Consider the following 22,018-nt stretch of genomic DNA (forward strand, 5'->3'; position numbering starts at 1 on the left):
TCAGCCTGCACAGCTGCAGAAAAATTACCAACACTGTTCTCGGTTATTAAACAACAATACAGAAGTCATAGAGTTGCAGTACATATGTTTCATTATAAACATTTGAAAAGGAAGAATGAGCTAATAAAAAATAATCCTCAATATTTGATTTTCCTCTTCACAGAATGCTTGTGAGAAACTTCTAAAACGACTTGAACCCATTAGCAGCAAAAATCCTGCAGGTTCTTGGGAAAATTGGGTAGGTGGATTTTTGCAGGAAAACTCTAAGCACAGTATTCTATTGAAATGCATACATGTTAACTTGGCAGATGAATTGATATTCTGTTCAGCTAGTTTTGTGATCCAGGCACCACTGGCAGAGAACAGCCAGGTTTGCAACAACCTGCAAATTACTGCAGTTAAAGTTGAATTACAGGTATGGTTATTTTTTTTACCATAGTTATATTGGTCCAACCAAAGTAATGATACAAATACCTAGCCAATCCCCCTGGAAGCTAGAAATCACTGTAGTAGACACTGGTACTACAGTGATTTCCACTAGCGTCTGGCTGCCCTGCTGCATTGTGAACACAGGCAGTCGCCTGCCCAGCACGCACGCCATTCAGTGAACACTTTGCATTTTGCAAATGAATGCAATGCATTTTCTGATTGGACCTGGTAGAGATTATGATGTCACCACCCCACTTCACACATTCATTGAAAAAATACAGTGTTCTCAAAATGGCACCCAAGCCAAGTGGGCAACCTCCTGTGTTCAGTAAGTAGCAGGGCAGCCGCTCTGCATGGGACCCGGGAGGTAGTGGTGATCATTGTAGTAGTGAAACCTACTGTAGTGATTTTCAACTTCCAGGGGGATCAGCCAGGTATGGCATATGCATAGTTACATTGTCAAAGCTGGACCAAAGTAACTATGTAAAAATATACCATGCCTGGAATTCGTTAATCCCTAGTCAGATATCAGGCAATCAAATAGGAAGTGGGGTGAAGAGAAGGAAAGGTAAGCATATGCTGAGAAGGGGTAAAGAATTAATATAACCCTGGTTCTTTGTCCTGAATGTGCAAACCAGTTAGGGCCTATGTTGGGATAATGTATAAGGTCATATTAGATGCATTAATCATGGGAGTCCAGAGCTGCGTTGGGTATATTATCTTTGCACTTTGCATGGTTTCAAATTAAGACACACTATCTTCTCTGTAATAGGTCAGTGAAGCTTTTTTTCAAAGAATAAGCCTTTCTGCCACTGGATATTTCAGGTAAAGTAGTATACGAGTATATATTTTAAGATAAGGATCATCCAATGAACATGCTAATTACATAAAAAAATGTAAAGGCCAATTCTACCCAAGAACAGTATTTCAGATTTGAATGGAAACCTACAAACACAAGATATTGCCAGATATTTGGGCACTCTGTTTTTGAATATCCAACAGAGAAAGTAGCATTATCTGGCTTCACAACTGCCACAGCAACTGGGAAAAAACTGGGGATTTTTTTTAGGGGTGCTGCACCCCATACACTAAAAACAATACATTTTCCATCATGCTTAAGTGTTTTGTTTTGTTTTTTCCTCTCTCTCTATACTTGATTTGTGCTTTCACTGCACAGAATCTGTTCTTTTCCAATGTCACCAATATTACATATGGCCATAAGCATTAGTTAGCAATACAAAGGTCACTCTTACCACTTATAGTCAGCTTTAGAAGTCTGAAGTAGAAGTAAAGTGCTATTGTATAAACATCCATATTCATAGTTCTCATCTTGGACTACAGATTGATTAGCCTTTAAGTTATCGAGATCTGACAGTGGGAGTGGTTGAGCAGTTTAGCAAAAGACACTAGGCAGAGCTGAAAACATCAGTCCACGGCACTCGTGAGCAGTGCACGATATGGCCGTTTGACCTCTGCGCTCCTCCACCACTGGGCACATTTAAGCTATAATAGGCCTCCTGGGGAGCTGAATCTGTCCCCCACATCTGTCCTCACCCTCTGCTGACCCCCCCCCCCCCCCCGATGCCACGCTGCCATGGGGAAAAAAAAGCAGCCTCCAGCGCTCAGCTCCAGAGCCGGTCCGCCGATGCTGCCTCAATTTCGGCCGCATCCCTGCCGCTGTCCTTGGGTCGCCCAGATGCCTCCTCGGGCCTGGAGAGCCTGCCAGACTACCCTGCCGACCTCCACCAGTCCCCTATGCAGGACACCGACCCCCCCCCCCACAGCCTTCCTTGCGGGCCACGGACCACCAACGGCCCTCCATGCGAGCTGCAGATCACCCACAGCCTCCCTTGCGGGCCGTAGACCACCCACAACCCTCCATGCGGGCCGTAGACCACCCACAACCCTCCATGTGGGCCGTAGACCACCCACAACCCTCCATGCGGGCCATAGACCACCCACAGCCCTCCAAGCGGGCCGCAGACCACCCACAGCCCCCCTTGCGGGATGCACATCTCCTGGCTAAGTTTAAGACCATGCTGCAACAGGAGCTTCACACCTCCACTTCCAAACTAGCGAATCATCTCACCAAAGAAATTTGCGAATTGGGAAGCCGCACCAACGTTCTTGAAGATAAGATGGACGCCGCGGCTACGGTGATCAAAAATCACGATCAGGACCTTTCAGGCTCTCTTGTGCTTGGAAGATTTCAAGAATAGGTCCCGTTGGAGTAATCTCCGCCTACGCGGCCTGCCCGAAGCTATCGTTGACCTCACGTCTACTGCCACCGCGCTTTTTCAAGAATTGGATCCGGCGATACCAATAGACCGTCTGGAGTTCGATCGCATTCATCGGGCCCTGGGTCCGAGGAGGTCTGAGTGTCCTCCTAGGGACATCATAATTAAATTCACCTATTACCGTACGAAAGAATCGCTTCTCCGCTTTCCACTCTGCGCAAGACAAGCAGGATCTTTGCTTTCAAGGTCATCCGTATCAGCTGTTAGCAGATCTGGCACCATCCACCATCCAGAAACGTCGACAGATGAAACCCTTCACATCCGTCTTTCTGAACCATCACATCAGGTACCAATGGGGCTTTCCATTTAAGCTTAGGTTCGCGTACCAAGGTCGGAGTTGTCATGTTGTCCACAATCCGGAAGAGGCCAAGTCAACCCTGGAGGCGCTACACCTTATGCCCTCGCGGGATGCCTCTGACAGTCCGGTGCGGCCCTCCGGTTCCCATCCTCCTTCATCTCAGCTGGGGCGTATTTGGGAGAAAATTGGCAGCCGTAAACGCTTTCTCCCTGGTACCCCTCCATTGTCCGGATCCTCCCGCTCCGATCCAGGTTGAGTATGGTTGGATGGGTAAGATTTTTCACTTTTTTAATGGCTTGTTCCACTGAAGTGACTCTGCGTTTCTTATGAAGCGGAAACCTTGACTGGCCCTTTCTGGGCGAACTTTCGTATGTTTTTGATGTTGATGTTGCTTATTTTTAGTTTTCCAGTCTGCAATAACTTTCTATGCAATATTGATCTGAATTGGTAGTGATCCTCGATTCCCGCCGGCTCCTTGTGGTCCAATTATAAGTTGAATTTTTCATCTTATTTCCCCCCCCCCCTTTTTTTTTTCTCTTTTTTCTTTTATATGGATCCCCGGCTCCCGCTGGCTCCTTGGTTTTTTTTGGGGGGGGTTTTTTCTCTGGTGTTATTGTACCTTTTTATATATACCGGGGGCCTCCCTGGCTCATGGTCAGATGCCTTATATGATTGGGAGCGGCTTCCGATCTAACAGGGCCGTGACCCGGAGATTCCTCAGTTTTATTTTCCTGATATGTTTGTGTACCTGTTTACATTCTCTTTATGTGTTATGGCGTTATATTATGCATTATTAAGGTAATGTAATTGACGTCTTTTTTTGCCTGTCTTGTCCCCCCCCCCCTTTTGTTTTTTGGGGGGGGTTTTCTTCTTCCTTTCCCTCCCCATGAAGGTTTTATATATTATGTTGGTTATGACGCACCCTTGTGCCCGGTGGTAGAGCCACCCCCCAATGTGCGCCCTTATGGTTAGGTTGCAATTTCCACTGAGTGTGGTTTCGTTGCACTATCTTAAAGTGTACGATTTCTTCTTCTGTCTCTTGTTTTTTGTCTGCTTTCTTCTCCCTCTTTTTTTCTCACGGATCTGGGGCAGCCGGTGGAGACTTAATGAATCCCTGCTCACCACTCAGGCTTCTTCCTCCCAGGTTCTCTCGCATATTCAATCCCATTTTTCAGATAATGTGGGTTCTGTATCCTCAGCCGTCAATCTGTGGGAAGCCCACAAGGCTACCATTAGGGGTCATCTAATTCAAATTGCCTCGTCCAGGAAACGGGCTAGAGAGAAGAAGATGTTGGAATTGACCTCGAGATTGGCCGTGGTGGATGCTACTTGGAAAGCCCGTCCGACTACGGCCAATAGGAAGGCTTGAGATGTGGTGGCTGCTGAACTTGATCTTCTTTCCACCACACAAGCTGAGAAGGCTTTGCGTTGGGCCGGACATAGGTTTTACACATGCGCTAATAAACCTGGGCCAATGTTGGCCAAGAAACTTAATTCGCTTGGTCGCACGCATAAACCTGTTCAACTTCGCATGAGGGGCGGTGGCCTTACCTCGGACCCTGTGAAGATTACTCATAGATTTGAGGATTTTTTGCCCTCTCTCTACCAAAAACCGAACACCTTTGTCGCCGAACATGCTGATAGCTTTTTTGCTGAATTACACCTAGCCTCTTTATCAGAAGCAGCCTGAGATGCCCTGAATGCGGATATCTCTGAATCTTAACTCTACCAAGCCATCAAATCTTTGAAGGCCTCCAAGGCTTCAGGACCAGATGGGTTTTCTGGGCTCTATTATAAAAAATTTGCCACCGTTCTGGTTCCTCATTTGGTGGCCTTTTTCAATTCTTTGAAGCAGGGTTCCTGGCTTTCCTTGGAGTCTCTTCAGGCGCATATTACTATGATCCCTAAGAAAGCTGAAGATGCCTTTGACCCGCAAGCATTCAGACCGATCTCGCTGCTAAATGTGGACTTAAAGATTCTGGGAAAGATTCTGAACACCCGAGTTAATAAGTATCTAATCTCACTTATTCATCAAGACCAGGTTGGCTTCGTTCCGGGGCGACAAGCTGCTGATAACATCCGTAAAGTCATCCATCTCATTCATATTTTACATCGCCGCAGGATACCAGGGTTTCCTTTATCCCTATACATTTACAAAGCGTTCGATTCACTTTCTTGGGAATACTTGACATACACGCTGTCTAGATGGGGGTTTGGTGACGCATTTCTGGCTTGGATCTTGGCTTTATATTCGTCTCCCTCTGCCTCTATTAAATATGCAGGGGTTTTTTTTCTCCCCTTTCTTCCCTATTTTCAGGGGCACAAGACAGGGATGCCCATTATCACCTGCCATTCGAAATCACCCAGACATCTCTGGTGTCCCCTATGCCGGCATTCAATACAAGGTCAAATTCTATGCGGATGATGCCCTTTTGGTTTTAACTAATCCTCTTATCACTCTCCCCAATCTCCAAGTGATATTGGACCATTTCTCGACTATATCTGGCCTTCATATCAATTTGTCTAAAACCACGGCATTGAATATTATGCTCCCTGCTGACCTGGTTGAACGGTTGCAGACTCCATTTTCCTACCATTGGGCGTCCCGATCTCTAGCTTATCTTGGCATTACACTTACTTCCTCCTACTCTGCCTTATTCTCGGCCAATTATTACCCTTTACTGCGCTGTGTTACTTCCCTGCTTCATTCTTGGCAGTTTCCTTCTATATCATTGATTAGCCGGATACATGCTGTTAAGATAACTATTCTACCAAAGATCTTATACTTCTTCCATACTCTCCCTATTCATGTCCCTGCGTCTTTCTTCCTGTATTACAGAGCCGGATTCTCAGTTTTATTTGGGCTTGTAAACGTCCCAGAGTGCCTAGAGCCAGTCTGTGTATACCCATAGACTACAGGGAGGTTTGGGAGTTCCACACGTTTCTAGATACTGTTTGGCGGCTCAGATTTCCTAGTTGTCTATGCTTCATGCCAAGACTGATATTCCATTGTGGGTACTCTTGGAATTACCCAACTGTTCCCCGTTTTCCTTAACTACATTACTTTGGCTCCCGCCTAAGTTGCGCCCTCTGGATTTGAGCCCTATTATGCTTCACAGTTTGAGAATTTGGGATTCTGTTAAATACTCGTGGATTTTGATTTCGGCATTCCTACTCCTTTTGCCGATCACTCATAATTCTTTATTCCCGCCAGGCCTAGAACATCCCTCTTCTTTCTCTTGGTGGACCTCCCATGGCTTTGTTATTGTACAAGATTTCCTGAACACTCGTACGCTTCCAACTTGGGAGTCTCTTCGAGAATCCAGGGGGGTCCCGCCACGGGAATATTATCGGTATTTGCAATTGCGCCACTGGGTCCTATCCCTCCGTCGTACCTCTACATATCCTTACTGCAAAACGCCCTTTGAGCACGCATGTCAGCATTCCCCAGGGTCCCCTGGCCTTATTTCAGTAATATATGCCTCCCTTAACAGTAGGTCTTCCCCATCCCCCCTGTCTTATGTTTCTCAGTGGGAGTAAGATCTGGGTGTTTCGGTTGAGGCGGAGGATTAGCGTAAGGCCTGGGGGATGGTAGCGAAATGTTCATTTAATACACTCCCTTTTGAGGCAGCCTACAAAGTTCTACTATGGTGGTACAGGGTTCCGGCTCAGACTGCTCACTTTAATCCGACTGGCGGAGATAGGTGTTTCCGGAACTGTGGTCTACGTGGGGACGTGTTACACATTTGGTGGTCGTGCCCGCGATTGATTGGCTTCTGGTCTAGGGTCTTTGGTTTGCTTCAAACACTATTTCATATTACGGTCCGTAGGGATGCAAGGGTGGCCCTCCTGCATAGCCCAATTTTGGGCCTGTCTAGCCGAAATGAATAGGTAGGATGCCAATTTCTGTTGAGACCTAAAACGTACTATAGCTCAAGCTTAGAGAACCCCTTCGGTAGTCTTTCAAGGGGTGAGGACTCAGATGAATGCTATGTTGTTCAACGAGCAGATGTCTAGCATTCTTCATGATTCTCATCCGAGATTCCTTAAGGTTTGGGAACCTTGGATACGCTATTCCTTACCATCCCTGCCTCCTAGTTATGGCCTCCTTTAGTTGCTGTTGGTGCTAGCCCCGGATCCGTGATCCCTTTAGTTTCCCTTTTTTCATGTTTTTCTTTCTGATTCCCTTTTTGTTTTCTTTTCTTTTTCTTCTCTTCCAACTTCCTTTCGTTTCTCTTTTTTCCAATATTATGTTGGATTACTGCTGCTATTTGGCTCGGCTGTTTGCCGTCCCTTCTTGATATCATCTGAATTTTTGTTATTTGACTAACATCAGTCAGCAGGATATCCCTGTTTATATGTTATTGTTCTGCTCTGCCCCTGCGAGGGCGTATTTTTAGCTTGCTATATTCTTAAAAATCAAAACTTTCTTAATAAAAATATTGAAACAGAAAACATCAGTCCACAAAAATGCTGTGTTGTCAACCCATAACCGGGCTTATAGTTTACAGTATTGCCACTTTTCAGCCAAACTGGAATAATACCTACTTTGTATTTGTTACATGTTCCCATCGACATAAGGTAACTTTAACAAAAATGTAACTACTTCAGCTATGGAAGGTTTTACCTTCTTCCTGGTGAGGCCATTTTTTGCTATTCAGCACTGCGCTACTTTAACTGGTAATTGCACGGTCATGCAATACTGTATCCAAATGAAATTTAGATAATTTCTTTTCACACAATTGGAGCTTTAATTTGGTGGTATTTGATCACCACTGGGTTTTTTATTATATAAACAAAGCCTGTAAATTTTTTAAAACAATATTTTTTACTTTCTGCAATAAAACTGATCCAATTTTAAAAAATCTAATTTCTTCATAACTTTAGGCCAAAATGTATTCTGCTACATGTCTTTTGGTAAAAAAAATCCAAATAATTGTATATTAATTGGTTTGTGTGAATGTTATACTAATGGCGCTGATCAGCAACTTATAGTGGGACTCCGGACCGGATCTAGCCTTCCTAATCTGGGGGTGCAGTAAAATTAAGTCAGGGGACATGATGTCAACACTCTGTGTGCGTCAGTGACAGTCTGTCACACAGTGTCACAACCTGAGAAACACTAGTATGTATTAGGCTGTCATTAGGTTAGGATGATTAAACAGAACCTGTGCTCCCTTATATCAGATGTCCCTATCAGGTGTCCTCATCACAGCCCCTTTACATCGGGTTTCCATCAGATTACCCCCTTACATCGGGGTCCCCATCAGAGTGCCCCCACTACATCAGGTGTCACCATCGGAGTGCTCCCTTACATCAGGTGTCCTCATCAAAGTGGCCCCTTACATATGAAGAGTTATCCTCAATGGAGTGCCTTCCTTACATCAGGTGTCCCCTCAATGGAGTGCCTTCCTTACATCAGGTGTCCCCATCAGAGTGCCCCCTTACATATCATCGGTTATCCCCATCGGAGTGCCTCTTACATGGACTGTCCCCATCGGAGTGCTTTCTTACATCAACTGTTTGCATCATACTGGCTCATGGATCAGTGTGTACACTGAGACCTGGGGTTCACAGCTAAAATCTGGGGGACACAGCCCACCTCAGCACCCCCCCCTATATCCGGCCCTGGTGGGATTGTGATTTTTGTTTTATCCAGCTGTATTTACTCAGTGCAACTTATAACATCCGAATCAAAGATATAACGCCAAGATGTCAGAAAAATTTATAAATTCAAAAGCCGAATCGCTGATTTGGAAAAAGGATCACCCCTTTGTGTCAGTATTTTGTTGGGCCACCTTTGCTTTAATTCCAGCCTTTAGTCTGTTGGGATATGTCTCTACTAATTTTGCACATCTAGACTTTGCAATATTTGCCCACTCTTTGCAGAACTGCTCAAGTTCAGTTAAATTTGATGGTAACCATTTGTGGACTGCATTCCTCAAGTCATTGCACAGATGTTCAATGGTGTTTAAGTCTGGGCTCTGTCTAGGCCATGCAAGGATATTCACTTTTTTCTTCTTCAACCACTGTATGGTTATTTTTTCTATGTGCTTTGGGTCCATGTCATATTGGAGGGTAAACCTTCTTCCCAATGAAAATTTTCTGGCAGAGAGCAGCAGACTTTCCTCAAGAATCTGACAGTGTTCTATTCTGAAAAGTGCACTAGTCCCTGCTGCAGAGAAACCTCCGCATAACCGGAATTTACCACCTATATGCTTTACTGTAAGAATGGTGTTATTTGGATGGTGAGCTTTAATGGATTTCCTCCAGATATATTGTTTGTTGTTGAGGCCAAATAATTAAATTTTCCATGTGGCCTCAGAGTCTTCAAGGTGCGTTCTGGCAAAGCTCAGTCATGACTGCATGTGGCCTTTCTTAAGGAGTGGCTTTTTTCTTGAAACCCTTCCATACAAGCTCCATTTGTGGAGAATTTGTGATATTCTTGTCACATGCACACAATGGTGACTTTGTCATAAATTCCTGAAATTGCTTCAGAGTTGCTGTCGTCCTCGTGGTAGCCTTTCTGACCAGTTTCCTCCTGGCTTTCATCCAGTTTGGAGCGATGTCCTCATCTAGGGAGGGTCTGTGTTGTGCCAAATACTTTCCACTTCTTAATAGCAGACTTTACTGTGCTTCTGGGCATTGATAAAGCCTTTTGAATTTTTTTTTTTTATCCATCTCCTGACTTGTGCCTGTCCACAATTTTACCCTGGAAATCTTTTAACCGTGCCTTGCCACCCATAGTTGATTGGTTAAGTTGCATTACCTGGGACTGAAATGTTCAAGGAAAGCTCTTTTCATGCTGAGCTGGTCAAAATTACCGCAGCTGATCACAGTTGAAAGTCAAATGGCTTGTGTGCCATTGAGAAGGTGATTAGCTACACCTGATTGTGTTTTACAAGTCATTTTTAGGAGGGGGTGATCCTTTTTTCAACTCAGTGATTCTGTTTTTTTTATTTTTAGTTTTTTTCTGACCTGTTGGTGTTATATCTTTCACTTGGAAGTTATAAGTTGCACTGAGTAAATACAGCTGGATAAAACAAAACTGTGTCTTCATTTCAGGGTGCAAAGCAACAAAATGTGATTATTTTAAAGGGGGATGATTCTTTTCCTACCCACTGTATGTGTTGCTTTTTACCAAAAACCTCTTTGTTCCTTCTCCCTGCTTTGAAACAAAGAGATCATTTCCTCTGTACAAAACCCTGTGTTGATTGTCAACACAGGGTTTTGGGCTGTGATTAGACACAGCCGATCAGCATTGATGATCCATGAATCGTTGGCCAGGACCTGCTGACAAACTCCCACTGTGTACAATTTCAGCGGGTTTGGGAGTACGCCCTGTACCAGAGAGAGGCCAGCGACTTGCAGAACCTTAAGAGGTTAAAAAATTAACCTTAGTGTTACTAAAGCCACAACAGTAAAATCAGTCTGTATATGCAGTAAAGCATGCTTGTTATGCAGGCCATAGATGGGTCGAAAATCGGCCGATTTGTCAGCCGAAAATAAAATCGGCCGATTTTCGGATCGTTAGTGGGCGATTTGGTCGGCCGTTTTTCGGTATTTTGGCCGTTTTTGTTTTTCGGTAAAGTTGGAAAAAAAATCGGCTGATTTTGCCGATCGGCCGATTTTCGCGGCAATTAGTGGGCAAATCGGCCGATTTTTTACCGATAAAAAATCTGCGCATGAGCAGTGACCTGCAAGAGGAAGACAAAAAGAAGAAAAAGAAGAAGAGGAAGAGGATGAAGAAGAAGAAGAGGAAGAAGAGGATGAAGAAGAAGAAGAAGAGGATGATGATGAAGAAGAAGAGGATGATGAAGAAGAAGAGGATGATGATGAAGAAGAAGAAGAGGATGATGAAGAAGAAGAAGAAGAGGATGATGAAGAAGAAGAAGAGGATGATGAAGAAGAAGAAGAGGATGATGAAGAAGAAGAAGAGGATGAGGATGATGAAGAAGAAGAGGATGAGGATGAAGAAGAAGAGGATGAGGATGAAGAAGAAGAAGAGGATGAGGATGAAGAAGAAGAAGAAGAGGATGAGGATGAAGAATAAGAAGAAGAAGAAGAAGAGGATGAGGATGAAGAAGAAGAAGAAGAAGAGGATGAGGATGATGAGGATGAAGAAGAAGAAGAAGAAGAAGAAGATGAGGATGAAGAAGAAGAAGAAGAAGAGGATGAGGATGAGGATGAAGAAGAAGAAGAAGAGGATGAAGAAGAAGAAGAAGAGGATGAGGATGAAGAAGAAGAAGAATTCCAGTCCAGCAAAAAGTATCTCTGCAGAGAGCTCCGCTATTTCTGACAGTTCTCTGACAGTTCTTTGACATTTACAGCGGTTGAAACATTGTATCTATTTGTTTCCGAATAAAAACATCTGTATCCTAAATGGAAACAAATAGATACAATGTTTCAACCGCTGTAAATGTGAAGGAACTGTCAGAGAACTGTCAGAAATAGCGGAGCTCTCTGCAGGGACACTTTTTGCCAGCTGTAGAAGGGATGAAAATCGGCCGTTTTTTTATTACCATTGATGGTAACGTCGGCCGCTTGAACGACCGAATTTTCGTTTTTTAAAAGAAAAATCTGCCGTTTTTTCTCCCCATCTATGGCCTGCATTATACTTACTGAGGAATCTAAGGGGTTAATGCATAGAAACCAATCTGTTTCCAGGTTTTTTTGTTAAAGCCTAATTGAACAAGTTGAAGTTAGAAGCTGATTGGCCACTCCCCAGTTTTAGTAAATCAACCCCTGTATGTCCTACTATAGGACTAAAGATTTAGAAGCTTGACTTTGCCATTGTATGTTAAAGAGAGGAATCTCAGTGGGGTGGGTTTACTAAAGCCAAATAGACTGTGCAGTTGCACTAATTTCCCACAGAGCTTTAGTGGTTGGAAAGGCTTGCTTTTTCTTTTTCTTAATATAACAAACCTATCATACTTCCCTGCTGCAAGGTACTGCACAGAGTGGCTGCTTACCTCCTTTTCTGGGGCCCTCTGCTGGCACCCTCCACTCCTACGAGTGCCTTCTCAGTAAACTGTGTGCTGAGGGGGCACTTGTGCAGGTTGTTCCTGAGCCAGGCTGTGTGTCCATAGACCTATACAGCACCGTTCGGCTCCACCCCTGCTCCCTCCTCACTGGATTTGACTGACAGTAGCAGGAGCCAATGAGGAAAGGATAAGAGCAGCACTGCTGTATTTGTGTACAGCACTGGATTGAGACAGAAGCCATTTGGGGGTGGAAAAGAAGCAAGTCCACCTTTTTGGAGAGCATTACACATTTACACCCATATTTAGGGTAACGTGTAACATGCTCCAGATCTGCCCCCGTACCTGCACTCCTGATCCCCTCACCTGTGACAGTGGGTGGAGGACCCTCTCCCGGCTGTTACATTTTGAAAAAAAAGTGCGGCTGTGCAGGGCTCCAATTGCACAGCTGTGTCCAATCCACAAACATGGCAGACAGCTTGTAGTTGTTCTATAGGATTTATATAGCTCCAACGGTTGCACAGAGTTTTACAATATAAAGGGGGACAGTACAATTCCAATACAGAAGGAATTGGAGGGCCCTGCTCATGATCTAAAAGATGGTTCTCAGTGGACCGTACGCTTGTAATCCATTCACACTGCCTCTGTTACAACCTGTACAGAGGTATGGGAAAAAGAGCTGCAGGCAGTGTATGCAGTAACCTGACAATGCTCTGCAGGCTCCTGCAAAAATGTGAGCATTTATTTATTTTTTCAAAAAGGTGAACTTATTGAAGTTTTTTGCAGGGAATTAATTAGGATTAGAAATGCCTTGATTTTATAACCACTTTAGTAAATGTGGTAAAGCTCTGCTGATTTCCATCATCCAGTCACGAGAGATGGAATTGCTTCTCATTTCAAATTGTTCAGCATTGTAGCTTGCAATATGCTCAGAGCCCTGCTCCAAACAAACATCTAAAAGGTAAGAAATATATTTTTAGCTATGCTGTTTTAATGGGAACATATAACACATATAGTGAGGTTTTCTCAAATTTGACTGCAGATGTAAAATACAGTTTAAGAACTACATTTCTGGAAGGTCAGCATGCTGTATAGTTTTCTGCTGTAACACTTATAGTGAAATGACGGCCGGGCAGGACATTCTCCATTCTGGGTGGACATTAGATGACGTCCACTCCAGAAGATGCATCATGCAGCAGATCACAGTTGTACACATCAGGATTGATCGATTTTCAAATATTTTTACCATAGTTTGTGGACACTATTCTAAAGCTTTACTACAGACTAACAAATCTACACTGTTTTGGGTTATTGTCACCAAAAAAATTTAGTAGTATACATTTAGGCCTAGATTTATGAAGAAAGGATTATTTATTTGCAAAATGTTAAAACCAACTTTTTTTTTTAAGCAAAAAAAAAGTGGTGGTTAAATATCCCCAAAAGAAAACTCTGTGTGAAAAAAAGATAAAGATATCATATGGGTACAGTGTTGCATGACTGCACAATAGCACCAGCACTGAAAGCTGAAAATTGGCCTGGACAAGAAGGGGGTAACAGTGCCTGGTATTGGAGTGGGTAAAATAATTCACCTCTTAATCCAGGAACATTCTCAACTGTATTTCTGATACATGTTTTTCCAGTTTTTATGTCCTGATAATGCACCATTGCATAAAAATATCATGCAGGATGGCCTAAAACAAAGATGAAGCTATGTGTAATATTATGACTGCCAAATGTATGGAATTATTGTAGTAATGGAAATAATACTTGCATGTCTGATTCTTTGCCTTGTGTTGGGATTTTATGCATACAACTAATTCAAGAGTAAAAATGTTTGCTATAGGGGTGGTGATAGGCCATGTATTTAATCGAAAGAAGGCGCTGTCAGGAAGATACTCTTTCTATTTGAGCAGTTATCTGCTTGTCAAGGAGCACCGTGGCAGGTGACATGACCTCAAATGAGTCTCCGGATCTAAGTGACATTTGATATTCATGAGAGCTCCTGAAGGTGGAGATGGCCTGGAAACCCTAGTGATTGCAGTTTACTTCACTGCAAACTGTCGCCAGGTTGTGGCCCTCAGTAGAACTTCACCAATGGGATAGCAAGAACAAAATGCATGTTGTGGATATTCCACACTAAGTGGCAGGAAAAAGGATAGTCAGGTCCTGGCAAGGGTCTTGGTAGACAGCAAACAAGAGAGTACTCAGGTCCAGGCAGACGTTAAAGGCAGACAAATCAAGAGAATAACGAGGTCAATCCGGGTCTCATGGGGAAGTATTACAGCTCCTTGAACAAGAGTAGCTGGTGATAAAACAGAACTAGCCATTTTAAAAATAGAAGCTTAACCTCTTCACGCCAGCCGCACACAAATGTGCGGCCTCCCAGCATCTGGGCCTAGACGCAGAGCGGCCGCACATTTGCGTGCATTAACAAAAAACATATGTGCTGAGAGCGCACACTCTGTAGGTCACAGCATAAGCCAACAAGTTTAAAAATGTAATTTTAAAATTTAAACATTTTTGAGACCTCAAAATGTATGCTGGGACGCCATGGGCTCTGCTCCTAGGTAAAAGGTCACATGTACAACCTTAAGCTGTGATATACTGACATATTAAGTGATAGACTATCAGGCGCAATTAATGTAGCCTAGCTGCTACAATTATTTATTTTTTCCTGAAAAGCCTTTGGAATGGCACAGTAAGAACTATGTTCATACTATTTAATTTGCTGTTCATGGTTATGCAGGGGATATGAAACTTATATGGACTGGGAGAAAGGTGAAGGTCGGCCATTTGAATATAGTGTCTATGGGGCTGCCTGTTCTGAGGTGGAAGTCGACTGCCTAACAGGAGATCATAAGGTAAGTCATTAAACTTAATATTGTATATTGTAAAGTACAATTGGAGTCAGTTGAAGGCAGAGATACAGATTCCCAGTAACAAGCCTGTTGTTTTCCTACTTAAAGCAAAAGAGTAAGATAGATAGATAGATATATATATATATATATATATATATATATATAATCATGACATATATGTAAAAAAAGAAAATTGCAACTGATCGTACACAGGACGCCAACTCACTGTGGCCAAACCTAAACCAGGTAATGTAAGATGGCTTCAGCACTGTTCTCCACTTGCAGGAGAGGTTCCTCAGATGCGTTTCACCCCTTTAGTGGGCTTAACCATTGAGACCTCAACAATTAAGTCCACTAGGGGGCCAAACACATCCATGGGACCTCTCTTACGGGTGGAGAGCAGATCTGAAGCCATCTTATATTACCTGGTTTAGATTTGGTCACAGAGAGCCGGTGTACTGTGTGAGATCATTTGCCATTTTTCTGTAGCATACTGTAACCTGAAAAGCTGTTTTATACAATCTGCACCGGTTCATTGCATGCCATGTTGGCTTATATCAGTGTTAGGAGCATTAGAGTAGTACTTTTTTGTTTGTCTACATATGATAAGCAAAGGCTGAATGATGAGCATTGCTGGTTCAAGGTCATCCAACACCTAGGACAAACACACCGAACTGTGCCCCCCTCCCCCTCTGTGTTATGGGACATGGATAAGATGATTGGGTGCACACAACAGAGCACAATCATACCTATGTACCAGGGTCGGATTTAGCCTGTCTGATGTGGGGGTGTAGTAAAAAGAGTCGGGGGGGCAGAGTATGGGAGTTTAGCAGGGCATTGTACAGGGGGTCAGCACGGCAGAGGACAGGGTCAGCAGTTTGTAGGGCAGTGTACAGGAAGTCAGCAGGACAAAGGACAGTTGGTCAGCAGGGCAGTGTACAATGAGTCATCAAGGCAAAGGGAGGTCAGCAGGGGATCAGTAGTGCAGTGCACAGGGGGATCCCCTGCGGAGAGGCAGAGGACAGGGGGATCACTGCTCTCAGGGCTCTTAGCAGAACTCCCTTCCCCTCTCTGCACTGCATGTAACTGAGATCATATTCCTTTTCACACAGCCACATTCTGCTGACTTTGTAACTGGCTGCTATGTTGCAGTTCTGCTTTGTGATATTCCCTGGATGGAATGGCAGTACAGTTCTAGTAGCCACCTACACACTGCAGATCGTGTGTGTAAAGGAATACGTGAGGGGAGGAGGAGCTGTGTGCAGGGAGGGAAGATGTTGCTCAGCAGCCCACACGGCATCCAGAGCGGGAGGGGGGGCACGACTGAAACCTGGGGGGGGCATAGCCCACCCCAGCACCTCCCCTAGATCCGGTCATGCTATGTACAGGATGCAGAAGCCAGTACTGGATGCATTTACAGTGCAATGAGTCAGGAGTAAAGGTAATGTACAGAGTGCAGGGGTCAAGACTGGTTAATATACAGAGTTCAAGAGTCAGGAGGATATAACATACAGAGTACATGGACCAGGAGTATGTAATAAACAGAGTGCAGGGGTCAGGAGTGGATACCATACACAGTGCAAGAGTAAAAATAATGCAGAGAGTGCAGGACTGGGTAACATACAAAGTATAAGGGTAAAGAGTATTTAAAGTAAAACTTGCAGAGGTCAAGAGTGGGAAATGTACAAAGGGCAGGGGTCACGTGTATACACCCTAGCGTAAAGAGTTGGGCTTTAGGCTGGCCTATTGGGTCAGTACACCACACCCCTTGCAATTTATACTCAACATTTCAAATAGGTTTCCACATATACATCATATCTTTTTAAAAATAGATTTTTAATCATATATATACAGTTGTGTTCAAAATAATAGCAGTCAGACATCACTAACCTGATCAATAACCTCTTTTTGGTAGAAATAATATTTTTACATGGCAAATAATTTACTAGCAGGTATAGTAGAGTAATAGAAATCCAACAGACCCAACAGTCATGACATGCATGCTGCTGATTCTGTGTAATTGAATCACTAATTGAAAGGGGCATGTTCAAAATAATAGCAGTGTGGAGTTCTATTAGTGAGGTCATTCATTCTTTGAAAAACAGGTGGCAATTATTGCCCTTATTTAAGGAAGGAAGGCAGCAAATGTTGTACATGCTGGTTACAGTGCATTTCTCTCTGAAATTCTGAGGAAAATGGGTCGTTCCAGACATTGTTCAGAAGAACAGCGTACCTTGATTAAAAAGTTGATTGGAGAGGGGAAAACATATAAAGAAGTGCAGAAAATGATAGGCTGCTCAGCTAAAATGATCGCAAATGCTTTAAAATGGCAACCAAAACCTGAAAGATGTGGAAGAAAGCGAAAAACTACCATTCGAATGGATAGAAGAATAGCCAAAATGGTAAGGACTCAGCCAACATTCAGCTCCAGGAAGATCAAAGAAGGTCTAAAGTTACCTGTGAGTACTGTTACAATTATAAGACGTCTATGTGAAGCCAAGTTATCTGCAAGAAGCCCCCGCAAAGTCTCACTGTTGAAAAAAAGACATGTGCTGAAGAGGTTACAATTTGCCAAAGAGCACATTGACTGGCCTAAAGAAAAATGGCGCAAAATTTTGTAGACTGATGAAAGTAAGATTGTTCTTTTTGGGTCTAGTGGCCGGAGACAGTTTGTCAGACGACCACCAAACACTGAATTCCAGCCACAGTACACTGTGAAGACAGTGAAGCATGGTTGCGCAAGCATCATGATATGGGGATGTTTCTCATACTACAGTGTTGGGCCTATTTATCACATACCAGGGATCATGGATCAGTTTGAATACATCAGAATACTTGAAGAGGCCATGCTGCCTTATGCTGAAGAGGAAATGCCCTTGAAATGGGTGTTCCAACAAGACAACGACCCCAAACACACCAGTAAACGTGCAACATCTTGGTTCCAGACCAACAAGATTGACGTTATGGAGTGGCCAGCCCGATCTTAATCCAGTAGAAAACTTGTGGGGTGACATAAAAAATGCAGTTTCTGAGGCAAAACCAAAAAATAGAGAAGACCTGTGGAATGTAGTCCAATCATCCTGGGCTGGAATACGTGTTCACAGGTCCCAGAAGTTGGTTGACTCCTTGCAACACAGATGTACAGCAAGTCTCAGAAACAGTGCTTATACAACTACTGTAAATATTAATTGATTTAAAGGAAAGAAAAATCTTCAAACATTTTTCAGTTTATATAGTGAATGTTTGAGTTTGTCAAGAAAAATACAGACACTGCTATTTTTTTGAACAGTCTAATATTCACTTTTCTTCAATTTTTTTAGAGGAACAACACACATTTGATATATTTTTCTTCATGTTTTGATTAGGAATAGAATGTGTAGTGTTCCCAATGTACTTGTGTGTATGGAAATAAAAACTATTAGAAGGATTTTGAGCTTTATTCACTTTTTTCAACACACTATTATTTTGAACACAACTGTATATTGTGTATAAGGAATACATCTAGACTATGAAGCACCTGAAGAGTCTCTGTATGTTTCTAACCAATTGGAAATGTTGAATTTCTCTTTCGTAAACCCGTGCTGCAGGATATAGTGCCGGTTTACAGCACAGCATGGTAGAGTTTGGAAGGGGGAGCAGCTCAGAACTCACAAGTGCAGCAGATAGTCTTCCTTATGTACTCTGACATATTGATCCTGACTGGTGATTGCTGGGCTGGAGACAGTAATCAGTACTGCTGTATCTAGGAATATGATGCATTTTCTCCTCCCCTCTCCATCCATCTATTATACTGCTAGGACCTTGACAGCAGTCAAAGTGGAAACCGAGTGTCCTTCTGCTTTCTGGGCCCAGGTGTGGCTGCTGCCACAAAGAGGAGACATGCAGTGGGTATAGGCACAGCCTCAGCTTTGTTTGTGTGCAGGCTGTAGCAGTGGCAGAGGTCAGGGCATGGGGTGTTGTGACAGACAAAGTATTTTGTGGACAGTTTTTCTCCTGCAGTTCGCAACCAGACTTCCCCCTTCCCTCCTGAAAACATTGCGCCTGGGGCAGCTGTCCCAACTGTCCCCCTTCTTTGTCCCAGCCATTATGATGGCTAATTGAAGATAAAATGATGGGCAGCTAATTACTCTGCAATATAAGTAAACCATTCATATGTGGCAGCATCTGTACTGCCATTGCAGGATGTGGTGATTCTGTGTAATTTATTATATTTAACAAATTCTAATATACAAGTTTTCTATTTGACAGAACATCAGAACAGACATTGTAATGGACACTGGTTGCAGCATTAACCCAGCTGTGGATGTAGGACAGGTACTGTATGTTGCATTCAAATGTGCAGAAAAAGTGCATTTCCAGTAATCCTCAACAGCTATGATCTGCTCTCCAGCATTTGACAAGCAGGTGTAGTGGCCAACACAAAGCAGTCTGTTTTGGATTATGGGATTTTGGGAAAATGGCCCTAAAAAAACTTTGGAGGGCCCTAACAACAACCTGTGCAAATATTCCAGGGACTTCCAAAGCTTTTTGCAGACTTATAAAAGTATGTGCAGGCATCTTTTTGTGATATAGTTAAGAAGACCCCAGACTTTAAATATCTCTTAAACCGGGTGAGGAAAGCATACTTATGTATTGTGAAAGTGCTGGGCCTTGTCACTGCGTGAGTATAAGGAACAGATACACAGTGTTCGCACTAATGCAGAGGGTGGGACTCGCTTAAATTTAGATAAGTGTGTTGGCAAGCCTTAAAAAGCACAGTTTTGACAGGCATGGACTCGCTACTAACACCTCTACCCCTGGGCTGAATTCCCCAATATCACAGTACACAATTGTTTGTTTTGTAAAATTCTCTAGCTGGCAGGTCACAACACAGATAGGGCAAATACAAATGGAGAATATAAATTAACAGCAAACTCTATGCGCTTGTTCTGCTTCTTGAAAAATCCAAAGCATCCCCAATGAAGCTATTAGTATTTCTTCTCCCAATGACCTCAAGATGTGAAAAAAAAGATTGAGTTTAAATGAAAAAGTACATTTATCCATGCTATTCAACAGTATCTCTAGGCAAAACCTTTTTCCTGGTGCCTCGATGGCAGCATACCTGTGATGAGCTCCCTCAGGACTAGTGAATATCATAAAAAGAAAGGATTAAGGTACCCCCAGCATTCCCCTCCTTTTTTTTTCCCCCTCATAACTCATGTTCAGTGAATGGAGGTCGAGTGTCCTTACCTCTCCCATCAGCAGCCTCTCCCAAATGCAGTCCCAATTCTTGAGCAGCTAATGCTCTAAGATAGGGAGCCCCTTCTGTGGGTCATTTGGGACAGCAGTTGTCTTAGTTAAGAGCAGTATACCTCCTAAGTAAGTAAATGGATTTCATTGAAGCCTGGGTCAGAGGGAGCAGCTATACATCCTTGGCTTCTCCGGTTTTCTCCCTATGCTACCTCTTATTTATTTTTTTTCTTTTTATTTTTTTCCTCTTGAGTTCCCCACCTATTTTATCTTTCTTATCTGGTCTCCTGTATCTCTTTTTCCTATCGCAAGCGTTGTGTCCCGCGCTGGCCTTTTGTGCCGGTTGCTCCTTGCCGGTTTTGCACAGGCATCCAGAAGACAGTGCGACTCGGGTGGTTGAGTGGGTTCTAGCACCGATGGATGGCGCATGCGTGATGTGGCCAGAAGTCGTGGTGGCCATCTTTGATGAGGGATAACAAGCTTTTTACCCTCACGTAGTTTCTTTCAGAAAGGTGGATTTTTCACGGTTTTCCCCACCTCTTTCCACTACTTCTACCCCAGGAGCTTCAGAATAGCCTTCTGCTACTTTTGGGACAGCTGGCCTTTGCTGAGAGCTCCTGGGAGTGCCTCTGGTGACCACCTGTGATAGATTTTTTTCCAAGAACCCTCTTTCTTTTATTTTGGAGATGCCAACTCAACGTTCCTATTTTTTTTTTTTCTGGTTGCTTTTTCTGCCCTTTCCTTCAAATGAGCCGTTAGCGCCCGAACAAGACCCTTCCCTACCTCTAAGATAAAGGCCTCGTAAGTTTAAAAAAAAAAAAAAAGTGTGCTTATGCTAGTACATTTATGTATTTCAGGCCTGTGTGTCAGAAGTCCAAGGAGACATCCAGGCGCCATGAAGAATTCAATGAAGTAAGCCCGAGCCTAGGTCAATCATCCAGCTCCAAATACCATTCAAGAGGAGATTGTTCTTTTGTAAAAAGACAACAGTCCTCAAACTCCCCAAAGCTCAGACCCCAAAAGTGCTGAGCATGCAGAGCCACCCTTTTGCTGGACAAATTATTCTTCAGAGACTATGCTGCAGAAAGCGAGTCGGAGGGTCAACAAGTTACAGACCTACTTAAAAAGATTGTAATAGGTTTCCTTGCAGAACTGGAGGCAGCTATTCTATCACAGCAATTGACACAGCTCTCTCAAGCAGAACCAGCAGAAGCAGCAGACGCAGCTCTGCCGGGTCCATTCTCCGAACTTTCTCACCCCATCGCAGGTAATCCTTATATGCAGTCAGGTGATAATGACCTGTTCGAGGATTCCTTGGACAAACCAGATCCTGCAGGCTTCAGTTTTTCCCTAGTCCAGGCGGTTAAGCTTGCCATCATTTGGGAAGAAACTAAGGCCCCAACAAAAGAAATCCAAGAGTTACTTCCCATTTCTTAAAAACAGAGTTTCTTTCTTTCCTCTGATGGATGAAACTAGAGACATTATAGAAGAAGAGTGGAAGAAAACAGAAAAGGTCTTCTCTCAATTGCCTAAGTAACTTATATCCATCATAAGAAGCAGAGTCAATTATGTTGGATAATCCTCCAGTATTTGACGCAGCAGTGATCCATTTAGCAAAAAACGTCACTCTGCCCATGCATGATTAAACCTCATATAAAGATCCCCTAGACAGACAAATAGACCTCAACTTGAAAAGAGCCTATCAGATGGCAGGGGAACACCTGTAATTCGGCAACTACGTTAACATCCGTATCCAATGCCCTATAGGTAAGGACCGACAACATAGACAGTGGTGTGGCAGGGAATCCCCAAGTAGAACATCATAATGGCTTTGGATGAGCTTAAGTTCTTATCCGACGTTATTGGCCAAACAGCTATTGATACTATTAGATGCTCTGTGAGGGTGATGCAGCATACTGTAATGGC

The 22,018-nt window shown here is 43.4% G+C and overlaps 1 protein-coding gene across 1 annotated transcript in view; it reads left to right on the forward strand.

Annotated features, from left to right (window-relative positions):
* The window catches only part of LOC149473720 (aldehyde oxidase-like), a 168,571-nt gene that overhangs the window by 114,212 nt on the left and 32,341 nt on the right, over positions 1-22,018 (forward strand). Inside the window, exons 29-32 of the mRNA XM_089670221.1 lie at positions 164-238; positions 1,202-1,254; positions 14,752-14,866; positions 19,112-19,177. Of these exons, the coding sequence (XP_089526347.1) occupies positions 164-238; positions 1,202-1,254; positions 14,752-14,866; positions 19,112-19,177 (309 nt within the window). The remainder of the gene's footprint in view (positions 1-163; positions 239-1,201; positions 1,255-14,751; positions 14,867-19,111; positions 19,178-22,018) is intronic.

This window comes from Staurois parvus, unplaced genomic scaffold, assembly GCF_062004578.1.
Source record: "Staurois parvus isolate SC_StPar_1 unplaced genomic scaffold, SC_StPar_1.0 ptg000011l, whole genome shotgun sequence".
Taxonomy (NCBI): domain Eukaryota; kingdom Metazoa; phylum Chordata; class Amphibia; order Anura; family Ranidae; genus Staurois; species Staurois parvus.